General features: G+C 46.4%; 1 protein-coding gene across 1 annotated transcript; it reads right to left on the bottom strand.

The window, feature by feature from the left end:
- Positions 1-997: 997 nt before the first annotated feature.
- LOC308302693 (leucine zipper putative tumor suppressor 2 homolog) lies at positions 998-11,929 on the bottom strand (the record flags this gene model as incomplete). The annotated part of the gene is made up of 10 exons (XM_080746984.1): positions 998-1,315; positions 2,184-2,540; positions 2,754-2,900; positions 3,819-3,941; positions 4,392-4,605; positions 6,273-6,593; positions 8,308-8,492; positions 9,876-10,018; positions 10,955-11,121; positions 11,652-11,929. The coding sequence occupies 10 exons, from the start codon at positions 11,927-11,929 to the stop codon at positions 998-1,000; spliced, it is 2,253 nt and encodes a 750-aa protein (XP_080603110.1).
- Positions 11,930-25,712: the final 13,783 nt, after the last annotated feature.

The raw sequence follows: 25,712 nt of genomic DNA, 5'->3' as shown, positions 1-25,712 counted from the left end.
GTAGCGCATTTAGCAATGTGTGGTACAATTAAGTAAGTGTGTGTGTGTGTGTGTGTGTGTGTGTGTGTGTGTGTGTGCGCGTGCATGCGTGCGTGCGTGGATGGTCTTGTGTCAGATGTCAGATGAGGGGCTCGAAGGGGGAAAAAAAAAGATTGTGATTTGACTCTAAACAATTAAAACAAAAAAATCTGGTTCTTCCGCCTCGACACAAACATCCACGGGGAGCCCGAGGCTAGTGCAAAAAAACATCCAGGGAAGACGGAGCAGAGAGCTTTTTAATCCATCGATTTTGTTTAATCTGTCATTTAATTAATCCAGACAAAAACACATCGGAGGAGAGTGCTACTCGGGAGATCCTTATAACGGCATCGATTCCATGAATCCAGGGAGGACAGTTGGGTCGCTGCTCTCAGAGCGTCCCAACTGTGTGTCTTTATTGAATCCAGACAAAACTCAGAGAGCGTCCCAACGGGGACGGCGTCGATTTATTTAATCCAGAGAGGACCGAGCAGAGCGCTATACTCCAGAGAGCGTGGCCAGACTGTTGCCTAACGCGATTTGCAAATGCTCCTGTCAACAGTCTGGGGCACGGAAATAGAAACGATGAGTGCGAGATAGAGCGGATGTGACGCAACCGCTCCCTCGGTGCAGTAGCAATAACAAGTCCTACTGGAAGCGTTATGTCTCCTTTCAAAAATCTTTGGGGCATTATTTCGTCTTTCTCGGGTGTTGTTGGAGTTACTTCCATGATGTTTTCAAATATTGTCTTAAACTAGACACCCATAACAAGAATATGCCACCCGAATGACTTTGTCTGTGCGAGTGTTCTTCTGTTATGTTTCCAGTGGGACTACAGTTCCGCCAACTTCCGTGCAGCAGTGGCTACTTCCGATACTCGCCGTTCGGGAGCTGCCGTTCCAGACTCATTCGGAGATTGTGGAATAGTTGTCTGGCTACGCGAGACTAGTACGGTACACTCCTGAGAGAGCGCTCCTCCTCAGATCTCGGTGGCGGCGATCTCGTCGAAGTTGATCTCGTTGCCGCTGCCCTCCTCGTCGTCCTCCTCTCCGCGGCTCTCCAGCTCGTGGCTGAGCCGGCTGAGCGCGCGCTCCAGCGTGCGGTTGCGGCGGTACATGCTGACGTAGTTCTGCTGCAGCTGCTTCTGGTAGTGGATCACCTTGTCCTTCTCCTCCTGCCAGACGCGCCGCTCCTCCTCGAAGCCGCCCGCCAGCTCCTCCGCCCGCCGCCGCTCCATGGCCAGCTCCGCCCGCAGCCGCTCCGACTGGGGGGGCTGGGGGTGGGGGTGGGGGTGGGGCTGGGGGTGGGGGTGGTGGCGGTGTGGCGTGGTGGGCTCGCCGGCTCCCGCCAGCCTCTCCATGGGGTGGTGGTGATGACGATGTGGCGTGGTCGGCTCCGCATGGTGGTGTCGCCGTGGCGTGGTGGGCTCGGCCCCCGCCCCGCCGCCCAGCCGCTGGTTGGACTCGTCGCCGGCCGCTTCGTACGCCAGCAGCTGGTCCTCGGACTCGTGGAACACCTGGTGACAAGCGGTGGTGGAAAGTTTGACAGAAAAGTTTCTTTTAGTTTTAGTCACTCTTTTTAATTAAATTCCATTTCTTTTTTGAGCGGTACAAACCGCTCCTATATCTGGCTTTGTGTGCTTGACCTTTTGTCAGTAGACACCGACATCACCACAGCTGATGTCACGCCCCATACCAGGAGATATGCACGTGTGTTGTATTTGATACCATGCGGAGTGAGAAATCTTTTAATTGCGACCGGCAGGTCACACTTACTATCAAAACCTCCACCGGCTGTCAGTCCGTCAGTCTGTCAGTCTGTCACAAGTCACACTTTTGCCCTGCTCATATCTCCGCAACCGTTGCCCCGATCCATGCCAAATTTTGCACACACACTACTTGGTTGCCAAACCACTACCTCCAACCCATCAATTCTCACATGCCCCTCTTCTAGCGCCACCATGAGGCAGATTCTTGCAAAACACATTTTTGGACACTGCACTCTACACTCATGTCATCAACATGGAGCAAAGTGTGACAGCCGCTGCAGGTTTGTATAGTAACTGCTCCCTGACGGTCGCGATAATATTTGATGATCATGTTGTAGGGAGGAAAAAAAACACTTTAAAGTAAGAACCAATCCGAGTACATGTCCCAGCCGGCTACCTGACACTGGCGGTTCCCGGGGTGCGGGTGTGGCGCCCCCTGCTGGACGGAGGCGGCGGCCAGGGCGTCTCGGAGGCGGTTCATCTCCTCCTCCAGACGGCCCACCTTCTCCCTGAGCAGCTCCGCCTCGCTCTTCCTGCGCTGCAGCTCGTTCTCACACACCTCCATCTCCAGGGAGCGCGTCCGCACCGTGGAGTTAGCCTCCTGCAGCAGCGCCTGCGTGTTGGTGAGCTCGCCCCGCAGCTCCCTCTGCTGGCCGCGCAGCGACACGATCTCGCCCACGCGCTGCGCCAGCTCGCCCTGCACGTCCTTCAGCTGCTGCTTCAGCAGGGAGATCTCACCCGACTTCTGACACACCTGGAGAGGACAGGAGCAACTATCAACATAGTAAGACCTTCACAGGGAGATGTCACCTGACTTCTGACACACCTGAGAGGACAAGAGCAACTATCAACATAGTAAGACCTTCACAGGGAGATGTCACCAGACTTCTGACACACCTGGGAGGACAGAAGTAACATGTTAAGATCACCTGGTTTCCTCCAGACTTTACATTAAGGATCCTCTCACCTCCCATTTGGCCTCCTCCAGACGGGGTCCCAGCTGGATCTTCTCATGCTCCATGGAGGAACATCTCTCCTCCAGCTGCTCTCTCTCCTGGAGGAGCTGAGAGAAGTCCTCCTGGAGCTTCTTCTTCTCCTGCTGCAGCTGGTACACCTGCAGCACGCATTAGACAGGGTTATTTATGATCTGAGCTCGTTGGGCCTTCTAACTTGACCATAACAGACACATGGTGGTGGTTCTAACCTGTAGCTGTAGAACCTGCTGGGCTCTCTGGGCTTTCTATAACCCTAACAGAAACATAGTTCTAAGTAGAGCTGTCTTCGACTCAGGATTTATCAAGTCCACTCGAGTCGCGAGGGTTATTCCGACGCGTCGACGAATTGTTTATGTAAAAGAAAAAGATTGTTTATGTAAAAGAAAAAAATGGTGCTGCAGTGACTGGAGTGGAGACGCGACGCATTGATAGAAAAGTAGCGCCTGGTATGTGGATTCTCTGCTTTGAAAACAAAATGATTTGTAATGATTGTAATGATTTTATGCCTCTCCAAGGCTAAAGGAACAGGGCTAAACATCACTGCGTCGTCGATGCAGAACGGCACACGGCTGCATCGCAATGCAAGCAAATTGTCTTAATCTAAAACTTTTTAAGAAGTCCTCTACCCCACCACAGTCCTCAGCCTGAGACCACCACCACAGTGCCACACTCAGCGGCAGTGAGTGAAGTGTATCGAGATCGGCTGCTTCTTGGCTGCAAAAAGTAGAATAACAACACTTCGACGCATTTCCTCTCAAAGCGGTTAGCTTCAAAATAATATGACCAAGGCAACTTTCAAGTCACGTGAACTGGTTTTATTTTTAAGTCTAGTACAAGTAGTAGGAAGTATGGACTAAATAAGAAGTACATGACAGTCCAGTCCAGCGCTCTCATACCGCACCACAGTAACTGGTGTGATGAAAAAATATGTATATTTTCGACGGCTCGACTCAAACAATTGACATCGATTCCGGGGGCTTAAAACGACGCGTCGATTCGTAGAATTTTTGAAGACAGCCGTAGTTCTAAGTTCTAACCTGTAGCTGTAGAACCTGCTGTGCTCTCTGGGCTTTCTGCGAGGCGGTCTGCATCCTGGTGGCACAGCCCTGCCTCAGCTCCTCCAGCTCCAGCTCACAGCGCTTCTGCTTCTCCTCGTACACCTGCAGGGGACCGGGCAAGGATTAGTTCACCCAAAAGAAGGCATGGAGATTTTGCTGGGAGATTTGCCAACAGCCTGCAAAAGAGCTTCTTTCCATGAACAATTAGGCACATGAACAAACTGTCAAAGACGAGAATGGTCCAGGGCAAAAGGAAGCGGAAGTGGAAACCTTGTATGTCCAAAACCGTTCGTTTTCTATTTATCATCTATAAAATTAACTAAACTACTTGTGTATTATGTTGCGAGGAAAACGTTGATATAACAGCCATGTTGGTTAGAACTGACTGAAAATAACTTTGTACTTCCAAATTTAAAATGATACCAAATTTTTTTCCAAATGTCCAAATAGATTCCAAATATTATCAAATGATCTTGCGGCACCCTTGGACTGCCGTCGCAGCACCCCGGGGTGCCCCGTCACCCACTTTTGCCTTACAGTCTCTATGGTTACCTGACAGATGGCAGCTTCGTTGTCGTCCAGGTTATCTCGTAGCGTCAGCAGCTCCAGGTCTCTCTCTCTCAGCTTCTCCTCCAGGTCTCTGAGGACGCCCTCGTATCCCGCTAGCCCCACCTCCACGCCGCCCGCGGGGCTCCGCCCCCCCACCGAGCCGCTGTCCGACAGGGGGAGGCCACGCCCCCCCAGGGAGCCCGAGCCTGTGCTCTTACTGTGAAGAGAATTATAGTTAATTGATAACTAATGACCCGTGCTCTTACTGTGACGAGAATTATAGTTAATTATAACTAATGAGCCGTGCTCTTACTGTGAAGAGAATTATAGTTAATTAATGACCCGTGCTCTTACTGTGAAGAGAATTACAGTTAATTATAACTAATGACCCATGCTCTTACTGTGAAGAGAATTATAGTTAATTGATAACTAATGACCCGTGCTCTTACCGTGAAGAGAATTATAGTTAATTATAACTAATGACCCGTGCTCTTACTGTGAAGAGAATTATAGTTAATTATAACTAATGACCCGTGCTCTTACTGTGAAGAGAATTATAGTTAATTGATAACTAATGACCTGTGCTCTTACCGTGAAGAGAATTATAGTTAATTATAACTAATGACCCGTGCTCTTACTGTGAAGAGAGGAGCAAAGGTTTGTTGTAGTGACGATATGAACATTTCATATCACGATTATTGTGACCAAGCAATGGGCCAATCAGGATGGCATATGAAACAACAGACAGTTCTGTCTTGATGACATGACTATAAAGATCATGTGTACTGATTTGCGTGTTCCACATAAGTCGGCCTCCTGGTGGCGCTATAAAAGGCAGATGTGAAAAATGGAGGGCAAAGGGTTTTCCTTGGGCTCTAGGAAAATGTCTTACACAGATTGGTAAAAAGAAAAAAAAGGAACCTGTTCCTGGCATTTCTTCCTCAGCCCAGAAGGAATGCACGTGCAAAAGTTCAGGGAAATAAATCACTTATGAATTGAGGCATTTTGTTCAAAACGGACCACTCCTGCAAACTTTGGAAGCCAATCTTAACCAATCAGTTACCATTTTTTGTAGATATCTGTCGTTCATAGTAACTTGATCTCGTTTTGTGTTGCAAAACAAGATTTCACCCCGTTATTCCATCCAAAGTCCCCTTTGGGCTGCCGCAGTGGCTCCGGCGACCCATCACCAAATTTACGAGCGATAAAAAATCCGCCATTTACCGCAAAATCCCACCACTCACACTCAAGAGCTGTGGTGGACTCGAGATGGAGTTTTGAAAAAAATTACCTGTCTCAATCATTCTCGGATATTATAACATCAGGTTAAAGAGGTGGTGCCATAGTTTTGTACTTTTTCTGGTTTTCATGTGTCTAGGAGGTTGACAGTACGGTACTTCATTAGACCCCCTGGTGTGGTTGTTATGAGCAATTATGCATTCTCTTTTTATTTGGGATTTTAGCTGGAGGATGCCACCTGCTGGGTCAGACGTGCCGTTCCAAAAACAGTAACACCCATACTTATTACATCATAGAATCAACCCCTCCCCTAATTACCATTCACCCAACACATGTGGGTGTGGCTAACTTCAGCTGGGTCACCACCCACCATGACAACCACGCATACCAATGAACTGGTGGGTGTGGCCACATAAAAACATCATTTGAACTCTTTCTGTACACTTTTTTGGAAAAATTCTTCCTCCTAGTATAATCATAATATTAGATAATCATGTTTTATAGAGGGGGAAATCATGGCACCCCATCTTTAAGGTAAGAAAAAGGCTACTCCAGAATTCTCCTTTAACTGTTCACAGACGGACACACGGAGGGACGGACAGAACATAGGCCACGCCTTCAGCCCGGCGGGGACAATATAATTACCTCGAGGAGGAGCGTCCGCTGTCCGAGTTGGAGTGTCCGTGGTGGCCCACGGTGGCGTGGGACGATGGAGGCGGGACGTTCTTGATGGGCTCCAGGTGGCCCCTGGGGGCCTCAGCGGGCCCCAGGCCATAGGGGGCGGTGCTGTAAGGGGCCTCGGTGGACCGGGGGCCCTCGGTGGCTCCCAGCCCGTAGGGGGCGCTGTTGTAAGGTGGCGGGCTGGACAGGGAGTTCCGTCCAGAGTCGGACAGCGAGCAGGTCTGCACGCCCCTCCCTCCTCCTCCTCCTCCTCCCCCGCTGTAGGAGCTGTGCTTCTCCGCAGGGCTGTCGATGGTGTTGATGATTAATTGTCAGTCAAATAATAGTGATTAGCGTTTTAAAGGTACGGTAAGTTAGCCTGACACTTATTCGCAAAATCTTTTTCTTTTTCTTTTCATTATCCGCAAAAAATGTATCCGCTTGGAGGAGGTGGATTTTGAGGCTTTATTGAATAAACTAAATGCGCATTTGTGAATGGAAACGGGTCAGACAATAAATGTGAATACATTATGACGTTCTGGGTCCATATCGTCCTCCAACTTAACACTTTCCCCTGCCGCTAACGCCCATTGTATAGCGTTTATAGCCCACAAAACAAACTGGTTGTTTGTTACACACGGAGTGACACGGACCGTGTGTAAATTCCTCTCGCTTTCACCTCCCGGAGTCAAGGCATCCGTGGCTAACCCTTCCTCATCACACAGTGTTGCGTTCCCAAAGTGGCCAATCTACAAGCTCACAGCAGCTCACATCCGCGTCTCCGTGCCGCACTGTGAGCTTGCAAATTGTCCACCTTCCAGAGGACGCTGCAGCTTGTAGGATGAGTGTGCACTGTGCAGCAATCGAGTCACAGCAGTCAGACGTGCAGTGCTCACGTCTTGATTCGGTCTGAAAAAATCTGCCCGATCAACGCACGTGACCGTCGCTAATTCGAATGACACTCGCAAATGGAAACAGGCTAAATTCGCTTTGTCTTAATGCAAATTTCTGATAATTCGCTTCCTATTTTGGAATACGCTTATGGAAACATGGCTTCAGTCTGCAGTCTGATGCATTTTCGTCGGTTAATAAGCAGTCTGCAGTCATATGTGGTTCTCTTAATGCAGATTTCTATCCAATATTCACATGGCTCTGTTGCACTGAACTACCAGTATGTCATGTGCTCTAAATCAGCACTGAAACACTTCCATCGTAGCCTCCTAGTTGGTCATGAAGACCTGCTTGTAACAAATGGTCAAATATTGTGCAACTTGTTGGGTTGAGCACCAAGCAACATCTCCAGGTGTTCCCCTGAGAACTAGCCTAAAAACTAGGCTAGTTTTTAGGACTTTGAGAACAAAAAGGGAAGACAAAATGACTTCAAAATACAAAGAAATGACCGATACCAATAATCAAAATAAATGATGTACGGTGGCCAAAAACACTCCATGAGTATAATAATGTTATCATCTTTCAATTAAGTAAATACAGAAATTCATGAATAAATAGTGCCATGCTGCAAGCTTGTAGATCTGCTATTTTTTTTTTTTATTCTATAAGTGTCTTTTGAATCCTTCTAAGATTAAAAAAAAAACCTATGTTTCTATGTCAGCAATCTGGCCAGCCATCGTCAAAGAAAAGGTCCTTTTCACTTAACTGGAGCTCAGTTAGTCTGTTCTTGAGAGACTACTATGTCAGAGACTAACCTTTTCATGTGAAGGACCCCCAAAATTATATGTATTTGGCCACGGACCCGCATCTCAAAATATCTAGTTCCAGGGACCACCCAGAAGCAAAATTTGAGTTACAAACGTTCGCTTTGAAAATACATAATATTCAAAGATTTGCACACATTTTCACAACTTTTTCAAAAATAGCAGGTCTACAAGCTCGCAGCGCGGCACTGTGAGCTTGTATATCTGCTATTTTTCACTGGTTAAACCATTCAATAATTCTAGGCCTAAATGGGTTGTTAATGTGATCAAAACCAGGCCCTAGCACAGAGCCCTGAGGGACTTACTTCTCTGATGCGGAGGCGGGCGACGCGGCCCTGTGGGCGGGGCTGAGCAGGTTCAGGTTGCTCTGGCTCTCTGACAGGCCGCTGGCGCCCCCGTGGCGCGGGGACAGGTACTGCATGGCGGCGTGGCGGCCCTTGGGAACGACGGGTTTGAAGGCGGTGGGACGAACCAGCGTCTTCTCCATGTTCTGAAATTAAAAAATATATATTTTACCCCCCTTTTCTCCCTTGATTTAGTCATTATGTCAATTGATTCCTCCCCACTACTTATTGCGACCGCAGGTCGCAGTTTATTGTGACATTAGGTCGCAGTTTAGTAATAATAACATAATAATAATAAAACTTTATTTGTATAGCACCTTTCATGACATGAAATGCAGCTCAAAGCGCTTTACAGAGCAGAAGATGAAGCAAAGTGCTTAACAGAGAAAACAATACAAAATAAAAATAAATAATTCATTACAATGATTACAATAAAGCAGAAAAAATAAAAGTGCGGACGTCAGTGCGGACGTCAATTAGCAGCACAGGGATTTAAACATTCAGCTAAAAGCAAGAGTAAAGAAATAGGTCTTGAGCTGTGCTTTAAAGCTATCCACAGAGGCTGCCTGTCTTAGGTGTAGTGGGAGTTTATTCCAAGCTGTCGGTCCGTAGAAGCAGAAAGCTGCTTCACTGTTTATAAAGCTCTCTTATCTTAGTTTTAGTTAAAACTCTGGCTGCCGCATTTAGTAAGTGAACCGTCACAGATTGACCGTATCTGTCTGTCTGTCTGTCTGTCTGTCTGTCTGTCTGTCTGTCTGTCTGTCTGTCTGTCTGTCTGTCTGTCCACATACGGGCATAAAAGGGATCACCATATATGGGCATAAAAAAAGGGATTGTATGTATGATGTCAGACAACAGAATCCATATATGGCCAAGACAGACGACCACGACAGATGACAGATTCTATCTTGGCTAATCGAGGCAGTCTTCCTATTTAATCCTTTTGGGGATGTTGATGTTACCATCTGCCCATTTAGGAGATGTCTAAAAAAGACAGAAGTGGCCGCACACACTATAGCCAAGTGCCAAAAGTTTTATTAGGACATAGTAACAAACCAACGCACAGCTGCCTTCTTCATACCCTGAAGAAGGCAGCTGTGCTGCCGAAACGTCGGTTTGTTACTATGTCCTAATTTCACTGTTGTGTGCCTGCACCACCACAAGGACGTGGTGTGCGTAGTATTCCTGTGCTTAGTGATCATCTGCCCATTGTCAATTTGGTCAAAATAAATTGTTGGAACAGAAGTCATATTTTGGGACCATCGCTACATTGTTTAAAGTGGTTTGTAATGCAGGCTCAGATGTGTTGCCACCCCATGTGGTCATGTGATCCATGATGGCTGCGGTGTGAATAAGGTCTATGGTTGCCCCTCTTAACACTTCCTGTGCCAATCTCATCCAGGAACGTGGTAGGGGGGGGGGGGCTGCTTTGCTGTGCCGCTCTTCAAAATAAAGCGTAAGTGAAAGGCGGCGCTCTACAGCTAAATAATTACCAAAATAATGGCAGCCCAAGTGTTAAACATCCTCACCTTCTCCAGTTTCCCAGACACGGGGATGAGCCTGGGAGGCGGGCCTCCCACGTTGGCCCCGCCCAGCCCCAGAGGCCCCTCCTTCACCTCGTCTGCGTCGCTCACTGGGCTGACAGGCGTCACATGGTTGTCATTCCAGTCCCCTGCAGACAGGGGGTGCAATAGTTAAACCAACTAATAGACTATTATATGTATATATATTATAATAGTTAAACCCACTGATAGGCTATTATATCTATTATAAAATGGAATAGAATCAATGAGAATAAAATTATGTTTTAGTCATTCTAAAACAAGCTCACTAAGAGTTTGTAGATTTGTAGGTTTGTGTGACGACAGCATTGTTCAATGAAGTATAGAATAGACTCATACTAATTCCTCACTGCGTGTCGGATATTAGTCTGGACTCAGGAGCAGAATTTTCATTTCCAAGGGGTGGGTTAAAACAAAATCAAGGTGACTTGCTCTTAATTGCTAGCCTAGTTCCAGACCCTGAATCGCTAGCCACACCCCTTTAAATTTTTTGTTTTGGCGATTCAGGTCTAGCATCACTCTCATTGAAGAGTGCCTGCCTCGGTTGAAAATCCGATCGGCGAATCAGCGTCGTGAATCAGCGTCTTGTGATCAGCGTGGGTGGGGGTTTCCCAGAACTCATGTGTGTTTCCAAGTACACCAGCGCCGCCGCCGTACCGTACCGCGCATCGCGTCGCGATAAAATGCGGTAAATTGCGGTAAAATGGGATCGTATCTATCTCGCTATGAAACACCAGTAGCAGGCATGTTATGTTGTGTTTGATTACAAGTTCGTAGTGCTCCTATTCTGACTGTTTCTTTGGTTAGCAAGTAGCACTAGCAAGCAACAGGTTAGCCACTAGCCAGCCAGGCACACATAACAACACTATGTCATGTGTTGGTCGGTGAACCAATCGCTGAACAGTGCCTCATTTTGGCAACGCCCATCCCTGCAAACGCCGTGGGCGGAACTGACTTCAGACTGAATAATGAAGTGAAACGAAATGTCAATTCAGGCTGAGTGTCAGGCTATAATCTTGGTTCAGGTAGGTGTAGTTTAGACTAACCTACATAGTCTTGGTTCAGGTAGGAGTAGTTGCCGTTTCGACCCTCCTTGTCCAGACTCTTCCCGGAGGTCAGTCTCTTGGGGGGAGGGGGGGTGCGTCCGCGGCTCATTAGCAGGGGGTCCTGGCTGGGCGAATCAGAGCCCACCGTGTGCCGCCGGACCCTCTCCCTATATGGGCGTCACAATCACGAGCAGACATTTTAGTTTGGTCATTAATTCAACATCTGAAGAAGGCTGTGTTCCATCACTTTGTACTAGAAACTGGCTTACGATTCTTTTCATTTATGTATCTTTTTCTTTATAGTTACAGCAGGGGTCTTCAACGTTTTCAGGCCAAGGACCCCTTAGTTGAGAGAGAGATGAAGCAGGGACCCCCACAACCTGTTCATAGATTCCATATAGTTTCATTGTTTGACAGCACAATCATCAGTGGATGATTTTGGATTCGTGTCAATTTGTGTTTTCAGATATTTAATCACTTGAACCATCAATACTTAATAAACTTGACTAGAAGCAACTCAATTTCAATGGTAGTGGATGGAGAGAAAGGACGTTTGTCCCACCAAGACACAGCAACCAATGGGTGCGAAGATGGGCGGGACAACGGGCGGGACTTGACAAAGGGTGAATTATGAAGATACACACGAGTGTCTCAATTCATGGTGTTTCGGACGACGACGGACGACACCGGTCCCTACCTGTCGCCGTGCGTCTCTCCGGCGCGGCAGTGGCGCTCGTGGTAAGGGGCGTGGCCTGGCCGGGTGGCGATCAGGCTGCTGACGGATCCCATTGGCTCCTGGGAGGAGGAGGAGGAGGAGGGAGGCGCGCCGGCGGTGAGAGGAAGAGGAGGGGAGGAGGAGGAGCGAGGGCCTGACGGGTGTCGGCCGCGGCTGGTTGCAGCGCCGCCAGCGGCCACCGGGGCGGCGCTGTGGCCCGGGGTGTGGTGCTGCTGCTCAGCAGGGAGGACCAGAGCCATGATGGACGCTCAGCGCGTCCAATGGGAGCTCTGGAACACACAACACAACACACATAGTTAGAACGCATGTTTCCTAAACCCACCCACCCTGTAGACAATATGCCTTCCTGTGTGTTCCAAGATTTCTAGCGGAAGTCTGCGTTTAACGGACGTTACGTCATGCGGTGCGGGTCTGTTTACATTCCCCAGCGAAAAAACTAAAATAGATTGTAGCTCTTAACTCGCTCATCATAGGTGTAACATTGCTTGAATCAATGTTTTTATTTGTATATTGTTTATTGCGAGCGCAACCGACGGAGCAGGAGACGTAGACCAGAGTTAATTTCGTGCAGGGAATACGTTTGCAGGAACACCGCACCGCGAAAAAAATACAGCTTCCGGTGAAATTCCTACGGCGGAAGTTGAACGCTTTCTGCCTTCTATTGTCACCAGGCTTTTCTCTTCGGAGATGAGTAAGCCTGGCTACGCAAGGCTAAAACCCACCAGGCTTGGGTTAAGTCCGCCTCGCAGAAACGCGAGAACTTCCAGGAGTGGCTGAAATCCTTGCTGGACACATGGAGGGTGGACAAAGTCAGACCTAGTAAAGGCATGAAATCTTGTACTGAGAAAAGCCTGCATTTGCACAATGCACATCTATTAATTTGTCACTATACGGTGCTCAAAATAAACTGTGCTAAAACAATACTTGTAGGCCTACTGTGCTTAAAAAAAGGGAAAACTTTGTAACTTTGCTAAAGAGAAAAACGTACTGAGAAAGCTATTAATTTGTCACTACTGTGCTCAAAATAAAAGCTCTTACTGATTATCAGTTAAATTGTTATAGTTTGGATATGGTTTTGGGCATATTATGCTGCGTGTATTATTGTAATGGATCAGTAGGTAGTAGGTATAGTATTGCTTTGCACTAAGAGCACTATATGCACTTTCATACTTAAGATTATTGAGAGAGGCGTTTCCGCGAGGCGGGTCTTAGCTCAAGCCTGGTGGATTTAGGAAACACAGTTCTGAACCAGAGCCAAGATAGTCTCGCGTGGCCAGACTGTTGCCTCCGCGATTTGGGAAATGCTCCCGTCAACAGTCTGGGGCACGGAAATGGAAACGATGAGTGCCAGATAATGCGGATGTGACGCAACCGCTCCCTTGGTGCAGTAGCAATAACATGTCCTACTGGAAGCGTTATGACTCCTTTCAACATTTCTGCGGGTGTTATTTCGTCTTTCTCTGGTGTTATTGGTGTTACTTCCATGATGTTTTCAAACAGGCCAGGTGCCCCAACCTCACAAAAGGACACATAATTATGTGATTTTTGGGGTGGTCTTTTTGTGGGTGTCCCTCATGCCATTTCACACCAGTAGGATGTTCCAGAAAAAAATCACATCCAATGTGAAGTGAGCGGTGGTCGTGCTTGCATAACGTCTTCAGAATAGGATATACTGTAAGTCTAGGATGTACAGGCTACAGACACACACACACATTGCTATGGCAAAAATAGCTGCCAAAATGGCTACAGACACACACACACAGCCACTCTATGGAGCGGTTTACCACCGCTCAAAAACTTGGTCCATGTCATTGTCACTGTAAAATAAGCAATGCGTGAAAATAATGCATGTGCCTGCCAGAACCATTATGTCTAATGTGTTTCCAGTTCAAGTTCTACTTAGCTGATCAAATAAAGCTATAAGAATCTGACCTGGAACCTTCTGGGAAAGGGAACTACATAACAGCACTGACTACAGTCTTGCCTGGTGTGTGATTCAACTCCACTAGAGGGCGCCTTCCACATCAGACCTTCATAAGGGCAAGAAAGACCGCACACACTGAGCAGACTCTAGTGTACACAGAGACCCTGCAGGGGTCATCTGACAGACCACACACACACACACACACACACACACACACACACACACACACACACACACACACACACACAGTACAGAACCATTCACTGGGTCCATTCAAGCAGCACTAACGTGCGCTTGGGGCCGGTGGTGTTAAGTAGCCAAGTACATTTACACTCAAGTATTCAGTTTTTATGTATTTTTACTTTATTTTTCAACACTTTACTCTTCTACTCAACTGCATCTGAAATATTGTACTTTTTTCTTATTATAATTATTTGATCAGCTCAGTGGCCTTGTGGTCAGAGTGTCCACCCTGAGACAAGGAGGTCGGGGGTTCGATCCCCGGTCGAGTCATACCAAAAAACAAATGGGACACACAGTGCCTCCCTGCTTGGCACTCAGCATCAAGGGGTGGATTGGGACATACTGTACTAGTAACCTCACCTACCAGACTTTCTGAGAGAAAGCCTGGTGTTCGTTCACAACAGGCCGTTTGGTTTCCGCCTAAAGCGCGGAAACCACTAGAAGAAGCGGCGTCGCTTTGATTTGGTTCCCCTCGTTTGTTTCCCCAATCTCTATTAAAATGCTGGAGTAGCCTAGTGTAGTCTTGCCAGTCGCTATGAGTTGGACTAAAAGATGCATATACCAAACTAATTTTTCAAAAGCAAAACTACTCCGCATCAAGGAGTTTATTAGGTAGGCCCTAAAAGTATGTCCTTGAGCGCAGGGGAGTTATTTTGGGTTAAAACTGTTTCCGGTGGATAGTTCCGGACAAATTGTAGTCTTTGAGTACTACAACATGACGTGTTGTGGTTTCCGCTCCAGACCGGTTACAAGCCCGAAAAGTGAAGTGATCCCAGACTACTGTACTAGTGTCAAGGAAACAGGAGTTTACTGTGGTTCTAAGCTTCTTCTTTTTTATGCCAATACTTATGTAAGTTACTCAAAACCAGAATCAAGGCCTTTTACTTGTAACAGTCAGTTACAGAGTATTTCTACATTGGAGTATTAATACTTGTACTTCATCCCACCAGCGTTGGGGTCTGCTTGGCTTCCATGCGTGCGACAGCGCAGGGCACAGGGTCGCATTTCATCCAGCACATGTTTAACCCATTTAGACATGGAACGCCATTAACCATTATGTTATGCTTTAACTATTGAAAAGCGCGGGCTTGTAAAAAAGCGAACATTTGCTCCTGGGGAGGTTCACGATACATAGTATTTCGAGATGGGGGGGGGGGGGGGGGGGGGGGGGGTCGGCGGCCAAATACATGTCATTTCGGGGGTCGTTGACGTGAAAAAGTAGGATTTACAAGACATTTATAGAACTGGGTCAAACATATTCAAAGACTTTTGACACATTTGCACAATTCTTCAAAAATAGCAGTTAAAGTTAAAGGGCCACTTCACCTCTGGGACAACCAGATGTCATTTTATTGTCTTTTGGGACACGATCAACACAATCCTGAGTTATTTTTTGTGTTCAATCTGTTTTTTTAGATATTTTAGTATTTCAGCATGTACTAGTGATGTGTTTTGCATCATATGATGCAAAACGCATCACTGATGATGCAAAATGCATCACTAGTCATGCTGAAATACTAAAATATCTAAAAAAACAGATTGAACACAAAAAATAACTCAGGATTGTGTTGATCGTGTCCCAAAAGACAATAAAATAACATCTGGTTGTCCCAGAGGTGAAGTGGCCCTTTAAAGCACAAAATAATGGTTAAATTGATAATGCGTTCCCAGCCTGATAGGGTTAAATGCTTCCTGACACACTAGCCTTTCCCTTGCTGGCGGTGACAAAGGCCACTGTCACCACGCATCTCGTCACCCCCCCCCCAATCTAACCGTAGCTTTTTACGTCTTATGTTCATTCACACGTTGGTGGGCCATTTGGGAGGGCCAGGCCGTGACAGCCAATTACAGCTTTGGTCTTCAACAGGGGGTCCGGGACCCCTAGGGGGTCCTCAGAGTTACTACAGGGGGTCCTCCAAATCTTTGTGCGATAGAAACCTTTATTCCTCCTTTGTTATATTAACCACTTGAACCCTTGCGTCCATATTCGGAGAACCTTAGCTAAAAATAGCTCACGACGCTGCAAGGCGTTGTGAGCTTGTAGATCGGCTATTTTTGGCAAAGAGCTTTGGTGTAGAGGGGAAAAAGATCAGACTAAGTACAGAGGTCGACCAATTATTGACGGTTCAAGTGGTTAAATATCTGAAAACACAAATTGACATGAATCCAAAATACACTGATGATTGTGCTGTCAAACAATGAAACTATATGGAATCTATGAACAGGTTGTGGGGGTCCCTGCTTCATCTCTCTCTCAACTAAGGGGTCCTTGGCCTGAAAACGTTGAAGACCTCTGATTTACAGTAGTAAATTAAGCTGCGATAAACGTGATCACAAAAAACAGCTTTCAAATCATCACCATCACAAGCAGACAGTAGGGGTGTAAAGTACCTGGTTCAGCCAACACGCCAGGACGGATTTTATCTCCATTATTTTAACTTTTTTTAAATCCACACCCTACTACTTGATCACACTACAGCATCAAACAAAAGCATCAAACATAGCAGATCTACAAGCTCCAAACAGGGAACAAAGCCAAACACTTTTATACAATGTATCCTGCAAAGTAAAAGTTTTTGGACAGAGACAAAATATTTAGTTCCAGCAGGCGAACCACTGAGACTGGGCAGCAGTGGCTCAGGGGGTAGAGCGGCCTCTTGGGGTTCCCGGTTCGATCCCAGGCTCCCCAGAGTTAAGCCCTTTACACACAGGACAGTTGTGTTTTTTTTTTCGTTTGCTGCATGAATAAAACGCATTGGTGTGCAATGCTGTGCGGAATCGGCGCTGCGGATCCCAAAAGGAGTCATAAGTCACGGCTAATTCGGGTCCGGTGTGCATGAGGTCGTAGAGAATCATTGTTTTCTTAAAAAAAGAAAGAAAAAAAAAAACGTCTGTTATATCCGTGCGGATAAACACGCCTGTGTGCAAAGGGCTTTAGTGTGGAAGAGTCCTTGAGCAAGACTCTGAACCCCTAGTTGCTCCCGGTGAGCAGGTTGGAGCCTTGCATGGTTTCCTCTGCCATCGCTGTATGAATCCGTGTGTGTGAATGGGTGAATGTTTACAATTCATAATCAATCTATGAAAAGAGAATTGGATAAAGGCGCATTTTAAATGAACCATTTACCATGTTACCATTTACTGTAAGTGTTAGTGAGGTGGGTGGAATGGAATGTGAGTGATTGACGGGTGAATGGTTGGGAGGTGAGGTGATGGAACTGCTGTGCATCAAATACCAGCACAACAGATAACATTATCAGTACAGACACACAGGACAGGCACTGAGGATGGATGAATGGGCTTCGCAAGCACGCACACATACATGCACACACGCACGCACGCACGCACGCACGCACGCACGCACGCAAACTGTGGAATAAACTCCCTGTCGTACTTAGAACTACAGACTCTCTCCCTACTGTAGCTTCCACCGTGGACTGAAGACTCAACTCTTCAGACTTCACCTACAGTATAAGCCCATAGCACTTACTGTAGCACTGGCACTTGGAAATACAGTACTGTATACTCATTACTCAAGAGAAGTACAAATGCCTCAAAAATGTACTTAAAGGAGTAGTTCACCACTTTTCAACCTATCTTCATATAATTGGTCCTCACTAAAAGCTTTTTTTTTTTTTTTTTTTTTTTTGGTGGGCAGGGTTGTGGGCAGGTCAGAAACCCATCGTCTTGTGACATCATCGATTGGGAATCCAAGCTAATAGAAAATGCAGGTTTTCTACTCCTGAAAAGTTGCCATTTTTTAAGTGGAAGCCATTATTCTCGCGATAATAAAAATCGAAATATTTTTTTCAAAAATATTCATACATTTTTCTTTTTTGGAAAATGATGATGTCACAAGACGGTGGATTTCTGAACTTCCCATTGCTCTCCTAAGAGACTTGGACCGAGTAGAAAAAAATGGTGCTATTTTATTATGAACAATAGTGAGGACCTATTATATGAAGATGGGTTGAAAAGTGGCAAAGTCCTCCTTTAAGTACAGTACTTAAGTAAATGCACTTAGTTACGTTACAGCACTGGTTAGGAGTTCATGGGTTCAAACCCCTCCCTTTCATAGGAAGTCCAAATATCCTTTCCTTTCCTTCCTGCGTCTTTTGTGCATTTCCTCTGCTTTGTGTCGCGTCCAGAGAGGGGGGGAGGGGGGTCCCACCTTGGCAGGGTATTGAATGAGGCAGATTGATGGTTACGGTGCCAGCATCATTACCGGTCCCCGTCCCGTCACCCGGGGGACCAAAGGGACACCAGCGCTGTGCCAACGTGACCGCCGGCCCGCTAGGCCAGAGGGGCTCCCAAACTACACCATGATGCCAAGGACACCCCAAACCCCCCAAACATGCGCTTTACCAGACGCCCCGGTTTGGCCGGGACTGTGTTTTCAGTTTACTAAAGAGCTGGAGAGACACTGGCCGGGTTTCCCAAAGCCATTTCAGCCCATCGTAGCTCACGCATGGTCGTAGAGACCAAGCCCCGACCGTCATGTTCCCGTGTTCATATGGGTTGGGGCAGAGCGACTTATTTAGCCCCCTACAACTACACCAACATTCATATTTCACAAAAAAAGTGCTTAATAAAGTCTCACTCCTGTCTAAATACGGTTCGGCTTTCTATAATTACCTGTATCCTCCATTTTCTTTAATAAGAAGCCTTTTTATCCGATCACTGTCTGTTTATCTCAATGGGGTTGGTGCACATGGGGAACGCCAGGAAATACATGGGAAAACAGAACGCGATCTAAACCAAAAATACCAAAACACCTTAAATACATCAGTGTTTGTAATTGATACATTTTCAAATTCCTCTCTCTCTCTCCCTCTCCCTCTCCCTCTCCCTCTCTCTCTCTCTCTCTCTCTCTCTCTCTCTCTCTCTCTCCCTCTCCCTCTCCCTCTCTCTCTCTCTCTCATTGTGTCGTGTGTTAGTAACAGTGTTTTTAATCATGCAGTCTGTGTTGGGCTGGTCTGGCATGAAAGGAGAGATTGTGAATCTCAAAGGGGACTTTCCTTTTCCTCTCCTTTCCTTCCCTGGTTTAAATAAAGATTCAATAATGATCAAATGGCTGGCGTCGCACCCAGGAGGGAGCAGTGCCAGTACACATACATACACACACACACACACGCACACACACACACACACACGCACACACACACATACACGCACACACACACACACACACGCACGCACGCACGCACGCACGCACGCACGCACGCAACACACGAGCCCTGCAGCTCTCTCTCTCTCTTTCTCTCTCTCTCTCTGCCACAGGGTTTGCCAACACCTCCATGTGGCCTACCCTACTGGTCAGCCCATTAAGGACAAAGCAACCAGATAAAAGGTAAAACAGTTGCCAAGTCCTAATTAGAATTTGACCGATGCACACAGCATCGGCCATCGTTTAACTTCTTATCTCTGACGCCATCGATATCAGAAATAAGTAGTATCCCCCCCATAAGTAGTATCACATACCAGACAGTCTCCAGTTTCCAGAAGGAAAGGCATGTCAATGTATTTTATTCAGTCTCACCAGTAGCAGGGATAAAACATATCCTCACCGGTCATAAAATAGTACATTTATACAGTGCTTTTTATCATTACATTCACCCATTCAAACACACATTATACAACAGGTAGTCGGGCTCTCAATGGAAAACAGGCTCTCCAACCGTGCATATAACGAGCACAGACAGTTTCTCATCAAGTATTCAAACACACACACACACACACACACACACACACACACACACACACACACACACACACACACACACACACACACACACACACACACAGGAATGTATGCGACACCCCAGCCTTAATGTGGTCAGCTGATCTGGTTCCTTAGAAGTGAAGGCTATAACGGTCCAAGAGCAATTATTTCATTAAGCAGGCTCCTTTCATCCCTATTTTAGGGCCATCGTGTGATTATAGGTGAACATAACACGCCAAGAATTCAAAGAATTTCAAACAGGACGACCATGGTGTGTGTGTGTGTGTGTGTGTGTGTGTGTGTGTGTGTGTGTGTGTGTGTGTGTGTGTGTGGGTGTGTGGGTGTGCGCATGCGTGCGTTCAAGCATGCGTCCGTGCACGCATGGTTGCCTATGTGCGTGTGTGAGTCTCCGGAGCTATAATCTTGCAAGCTGTCGGAAAGATTCCCCTCCCCCCACTTTCTGACATCACCCCATCACCTAAAAAAGGGAGGAGCTATTCACTTCACCCTAGTATGAATGAGCCTTTTTTGATGCCCACGACGCGCCAACACGTCAAACTCTTTGTCGTCTCCCGGTGGCCACGACGCGTTTGACGCGTTTTACAGTAAGCTACAGTCAGCTACAGTAAGGTGCAACGGGAGATCACGTGACCAGGAAGTCACGGCTCCTCATTGGAGAGCCTGTGTTATGAGATTCACAAAGGTGATTTTATCTCCTGATCTAACTTTTAAAACGCGGCCTTCTCTGGTCTACCGGCCGTCACAAAAGCACTGACGGCCGTGATAGTTATTTTTCTGTTATGAGTGAAAGAAAATACTATCGCAAAAAAATCCAGGACATTACATCTACTCTGATTACTTTTACTCCTACCCTCCGAAATAAGGATAAAATCAATAAATGGGCACTGGTTGATTAAATATTGTTTCATTATTTATGGGCACTCTGTGTTTTAAATGGGTTCTATGGTCCCCACTGACGTTAGGGTTAGGTTTAGGTTCAGGGTTCCCTAAGTGGGGAACATAGAACCTGGGACACATGAGTACGCTCCCAGAAGAAGCTTTTCTTGAGCGTTGACTCATATTCACAAACAGTCCATTGGTGTTGTGTCTAAATCTATTACTTACACAAATCTGGAATGTATTTATGTCCAAATATGGACATACATCATAATACTGTATTTCAAATGATACATATATTATTAGTTTTTGCTAAATGGCCACTTCAGATTGAGTCACAAAATGACGTCATCATGTGATGAAGTCGCCACTTCGTCATCAAAACATCCTCTATAAATGAAGTGCACTGACTAACGGTGGTGCAGATGTGTGAGATGTTACGTTGGACCGTATATCGGAAAGGACCGAAAAGGAATCTCCAAACTTCTGTGGTGGTTGGACTCAAGGTCTACTACTTTACGTACCCATACAGTCACCTGAACGACGGTGATCAGATCCATGTTCACGTCTTCAACACAGTGCCTTTACGCTGGGTGAAGTTGCCTCCAGAGGAGACGAGAGGAGAAAGACACGTTGCGGTTCCATCTGGGCGCTATGGCTACACAGCTGTGCTGATAGAAGTGACGGTCTACATCTGGGGGGGATTTGATTACTCCGAAAACACATGCTATAACGTGCTTTATGCATTTGATGTGGACACACACAGATGGGTTAAACCTGAGGTTTCTGGGACCGTTCCAGAGGCGAGGTGGTACCACTCAGCCTGTGTCTTGGGGAAGGTCATGTACATCCATGGAGGAAGGACACAGAATATGACTGGACACATGAATGACATGTACAAGTTGGACACCACCACAATGGTCTGGTCTTTCATTAACACCAGAGGCCCTGCGCCACCTGCTTCATGGTGTCACTCTGCTACCATCATCGGGATAAAGATGTTTGTATTTGGGGGCCAAGGGAACCAGGGTGGCTGCTACAACACCATCAGCGTGTTTGACACAGAGACCAACTGCTGGCTGAACACGCCTTCTTCACAGCTTCTTCCAGAAGGACGCATGTGTCATTCAGCCTTTACCTACAATGGAGAGCTGTACATATTTGGTGGCATCAAAAGGAAACAGCGCTACAATGATGTGGAGGAAATGATGTGGAAATTCAATCCAGAGACCTTCTCCTGGAAGGAGGTTGAGCCCAAGGGGAAAGGACCGTGTCAGATGTCAATCATGCAGTGGATGTGCTGTTGCATGGTGGAGGATCGTATCGTATTCGTACAACAAAGGTGCGATGAGCAGCAGGTGTACATCTTAGACTTGAGTCCTAATCTGAAGACGTTATGCAAGCTAGCAGTTATTCAGTACCGTCTGGAGAAGACTGGACTCCCACATGACATCAGGTGGGAACTGGCAGCCATAAGCTCTAACTAGGGTTGCCGTGGTGTGTTGCTGGTGTTACATGTTGTGTTGTTACACACAGATTGTTAACACATTGTCAACTCATGCTCATCACGACTCAAAAAAAGGACTAATTTCCAAAAACATGTTTTAATGGCTTGTTCAAAAATTAGCCAAAAATAGCAGATCTCAAAGCTCACAACGCCTCTGTGATTTTCGGGCGAAAAGCTTTGGTATAGAGGGGAAAAAGAGCAGACTAAGTAAAAGGTCAAGTTTATTAGGTTTTGATGGTTTAAAGTGGTTAAACATCTGAAAACACGAATTGACATGAATCCAAAATGCACTGATTATTGTGCTGTCAAACAATGAAACTATATGGAATCAATGATAAGGTTGTGGGGGTCCACTGAAGAAGGCTGATAGCCGAAACGTTTGTTTCTCACCCTGACAATGGGTAAAATAAAACATAAAAAGCAACTCTTGCCGCTGTGTGCGATCCATTCTCCCAATGAATACGTGTTGATTTAAAAGGACACCGCACCAGTCAAGTCAGAGCGCGGTGGTAACCAAAAAGTCTACTTAAGGTTGCGGGGGTCCCTGCTGCATCTCTCTCTCTCTCTCTCTCTCAACTAGGGGGTCCCTGGCCTGAAAACATTGAAGACCCCTGTGCATGTCTGCACGGTCTGATCATGTGCGAGCATCATAGGGGACCCCCTGTGTACATACAGGACTCATGCTGTGTAAAATCAGGTAAAACAATAGGAAAAATCCTTGTCAGTTGATCTACATTAGTTTGATTAAAACCATGGCTGTCAATGGGGGTTAAAATGTGATTATTTTGGGGGTCGCGGCCTGAAAAGGTTGAGGACCACTGCTCTAGTAGAGCGTTCCTCTGCAGTGTTCCTCTGCAGCGTTTCTTGGCGCGGTGCCTTGACAGATTCCAGCAGACAATGGGTTAACTTTCAGAGAGGGCCGCCGGTCATTTGATCCTCAGTGATTGCGTCTGACAACCCGATAATTCACGTTCCGGACGGACTTGAATCGTTGCTACAGCCCTGAGACGTCCGTGTTTACCGCTGTTAGAGCTGATGACACGGAGGACAGGCATGGCGAGGCATTAGCCTCAGTGGCGTCAGTTCAGCCACAGCTAGGGTATGGCAAAGATGGGAGTCCTCATGGAAAAGAGGAATTACATTTGTATAACACGGTTCTATTGTGAAAATAGCAGATCTACATGCTCTACATGCTCACAACGGCTCGCGCTGCGAGGCGTTGTGAGCATGTAGATCTGCTATTTTCACAATGTCTGAAAAAAAGAAAAACAACGTTCAAGTGCAGCTAAACTTGTGCCACATTTAACAATAATGCATTGCACCTGTGCAGCTGACCTGCAGAACCTGGGAATATACCATTCTGTCAAGATGGGGAGAATACAAGTGTGGAGAATATAATTATAATAGCTTGTTAAAGTGACCATTTTGTTAAATTTTGCATTTGCACCATAATAACCAGCACAGATAGACAAAGAGACATTCATGGATTTATATTTAAAAGTAACCTTTTATTTTATGGCCTGACCGGCCGCTCTGTATCTCCGCGAGCATGAATTGTTCTGACGGCACAACAACGGCACCCTAACCTTACCAAAGACTATACTTAACCTAATCTTAACCTAAAAACTATGCTTAACCTAATCTTAACCTCACAAAAACTATGCCTAAACCTAATCTTAACCTCACAAAAACAATGCCTAACCTAATCTTAACCGCATAAAAACTATGCTTAACCTAATCTTAACCTCATAAAAACTATGCTTAACCTAATGTTAACCTCACAAAAACTATGCTTAACCTAATCTTAACCTCACAAAAACTACACCTAAACCTAATCTTAATCCGAACCTTCTTACTCACAAAAACTAGGTCTCAACCTAACCTGGGTTAGGACCACAATGGAAACAAGTCCCCAGGACCTTTTTTTTTTTTGTTTGTTTTCCTTTTAGCCTTAATGTCTGACTGTAACCATGTTTGTTTGTTTGATTGATTGATTGATTGATTGATTGATTGATTGATTGATTGAATGAATACTTTACCAACAAAAACAAGGCAGAGTGGCACAGATTTATACGCTCACGGGCAGCCCCCCCATGACAGAACTAAACGGTAGGTTGATAAGTTTCACCGTCCGTTTGTTGCGGCCGTCAACAAACACACGTGCACACTCTGGACATGATACTCAGAGCACTGACTCTGCTCATAAAAGGGCTCTCATACAGCGGTCTATTAAAGCTATACTATGTAACTTTTTTAATAAAACAAATCTTAAAATTGTCCTAACTATTAAATCGCTTAAGTTTTAGAACACCCACTCTGTTAATTTCAGCCCCAAAAGCCTTTTCTTTATGTGTTCTACTGAGCCCCTGTGGCCGTGACCGGGACTGTTTTTCCCGGCAAAATCACGTCATCTGCATCATTCTGTATACGTGTCTCTATCTATCTCTATCTATCTATCTATCTATCTAGGTCGTCCTCAGACGAGCCCTCCATCGTTGTTTCCAGTCATCTCGGTTCTCCATACATCTGGCCAGCTCATTGGTGTTCTGTGTCCCTACGTCTTCCTTGAGTATGTCCACGTATGTTTTTGTGGGACGTCCTCGCGGCCGGTGCCCGTGTGTTGGCTCCCACAGTACCAATTTGCTGGCTGGAAGCTCCTGGTGTCTTTGGCAGTGTCCTGCTAGTCTCATTCTTCTGGTGGCAATTTTCTCGCTTACCTTTGGTATTCCCTCATACAGGCTCTCGTTTGTAACATGTGCACTCCTGTTGATGTTGAGTACTGCACGCAACATTCTAGTGTAGCACCCGTCTAGAGACTTCTGCAGGGTTGGCTTCAGGGTCCAGCATTCACTGCCATAGAGGAGAACAGACTCCACCGTTGCAAAGAAGAAGCTAAGTTTGATTTGGCGGGGGAGGTTAGAGTTCCATACACTGTTCATGCCGTTCAGGGCCCTCCAAGCGAGTGCCTTCCTTACTTTAAGGTCTTTCTCAGTTGAGTCGACCCATGCGCCCAGGTACTTGAAGTCCTTGACTTCCTTCAACACAGCTCCTTCTGTTGTTGTCAGAGGTGAGTGATCAGGTAGGTTATAGGTGATAACCTCAGTTTTCTTAGCGTTTAGCCTGAGACCAACTTTGGCACACTCTATCTCCACCCTGTTCAGGAGTTCTTGTGCTTGTTCCATGCTGTCGGAGAGCAGGCTGATGTCGTCCGCATAGTCCAGGTCTGTCAGAACTACTGCGGGATGCCGTCTTGACCTCCTTGGTGTTAGCGTGAAGCCAAGCTCTTGTTCCCGTCCCCCTATGGCTTTCCTGAGCGCATAATCTAGAACTATGATGAAGAGGTAGGGGGCTAGGGTGTCTCCTTGCATTACCCCAGCTCGGATGTCAAACACCTCACTGCTGCCATCTGGGGTCACCACTTTGGCCCTTGTTTTTGCGTACATGGTCTCGATAGCCCGGAGAATGTTGGGAGGGACATTGTAGGCCTCAAGGATCTTCACCATCTTGCTTCTGTGGATAGAATCAAAAGCCTTTTTGAAGTCAATGAAGCACAGTACAGCTGCTAGGTTGTTCTTTTTCACCTCCTCTATTAATCTCCTTAATGCCAGGATCTAATGGTTTAGCACAGGATCTGTGCTAAACCATTTTGGTTCTCTCTCAGGTGAGGGTCGATGGCATGCCGTATCCTGTTCAGTATCATTCGGTTGAAGACCTTAGCAGTGATACATGTCA

Source organism: Nannobrachium achirus (genome assembly GCF_963921795.1).
Source record: "Nannobrachium achirus genome assembly, chromosome: 18".
Taxonomy (NCBI): domain Eukaryota; kingdom Metazoa; phylum Chordata; class Actinopteri; order Myctophiformes; family Myctophidae; genus Nannobrachium; species Nannobrachium achirus.
Note: the sequence above shows the minus strand (reverse complement) of the source record. Positions and strands in the feature narration are given on the sequence as shown.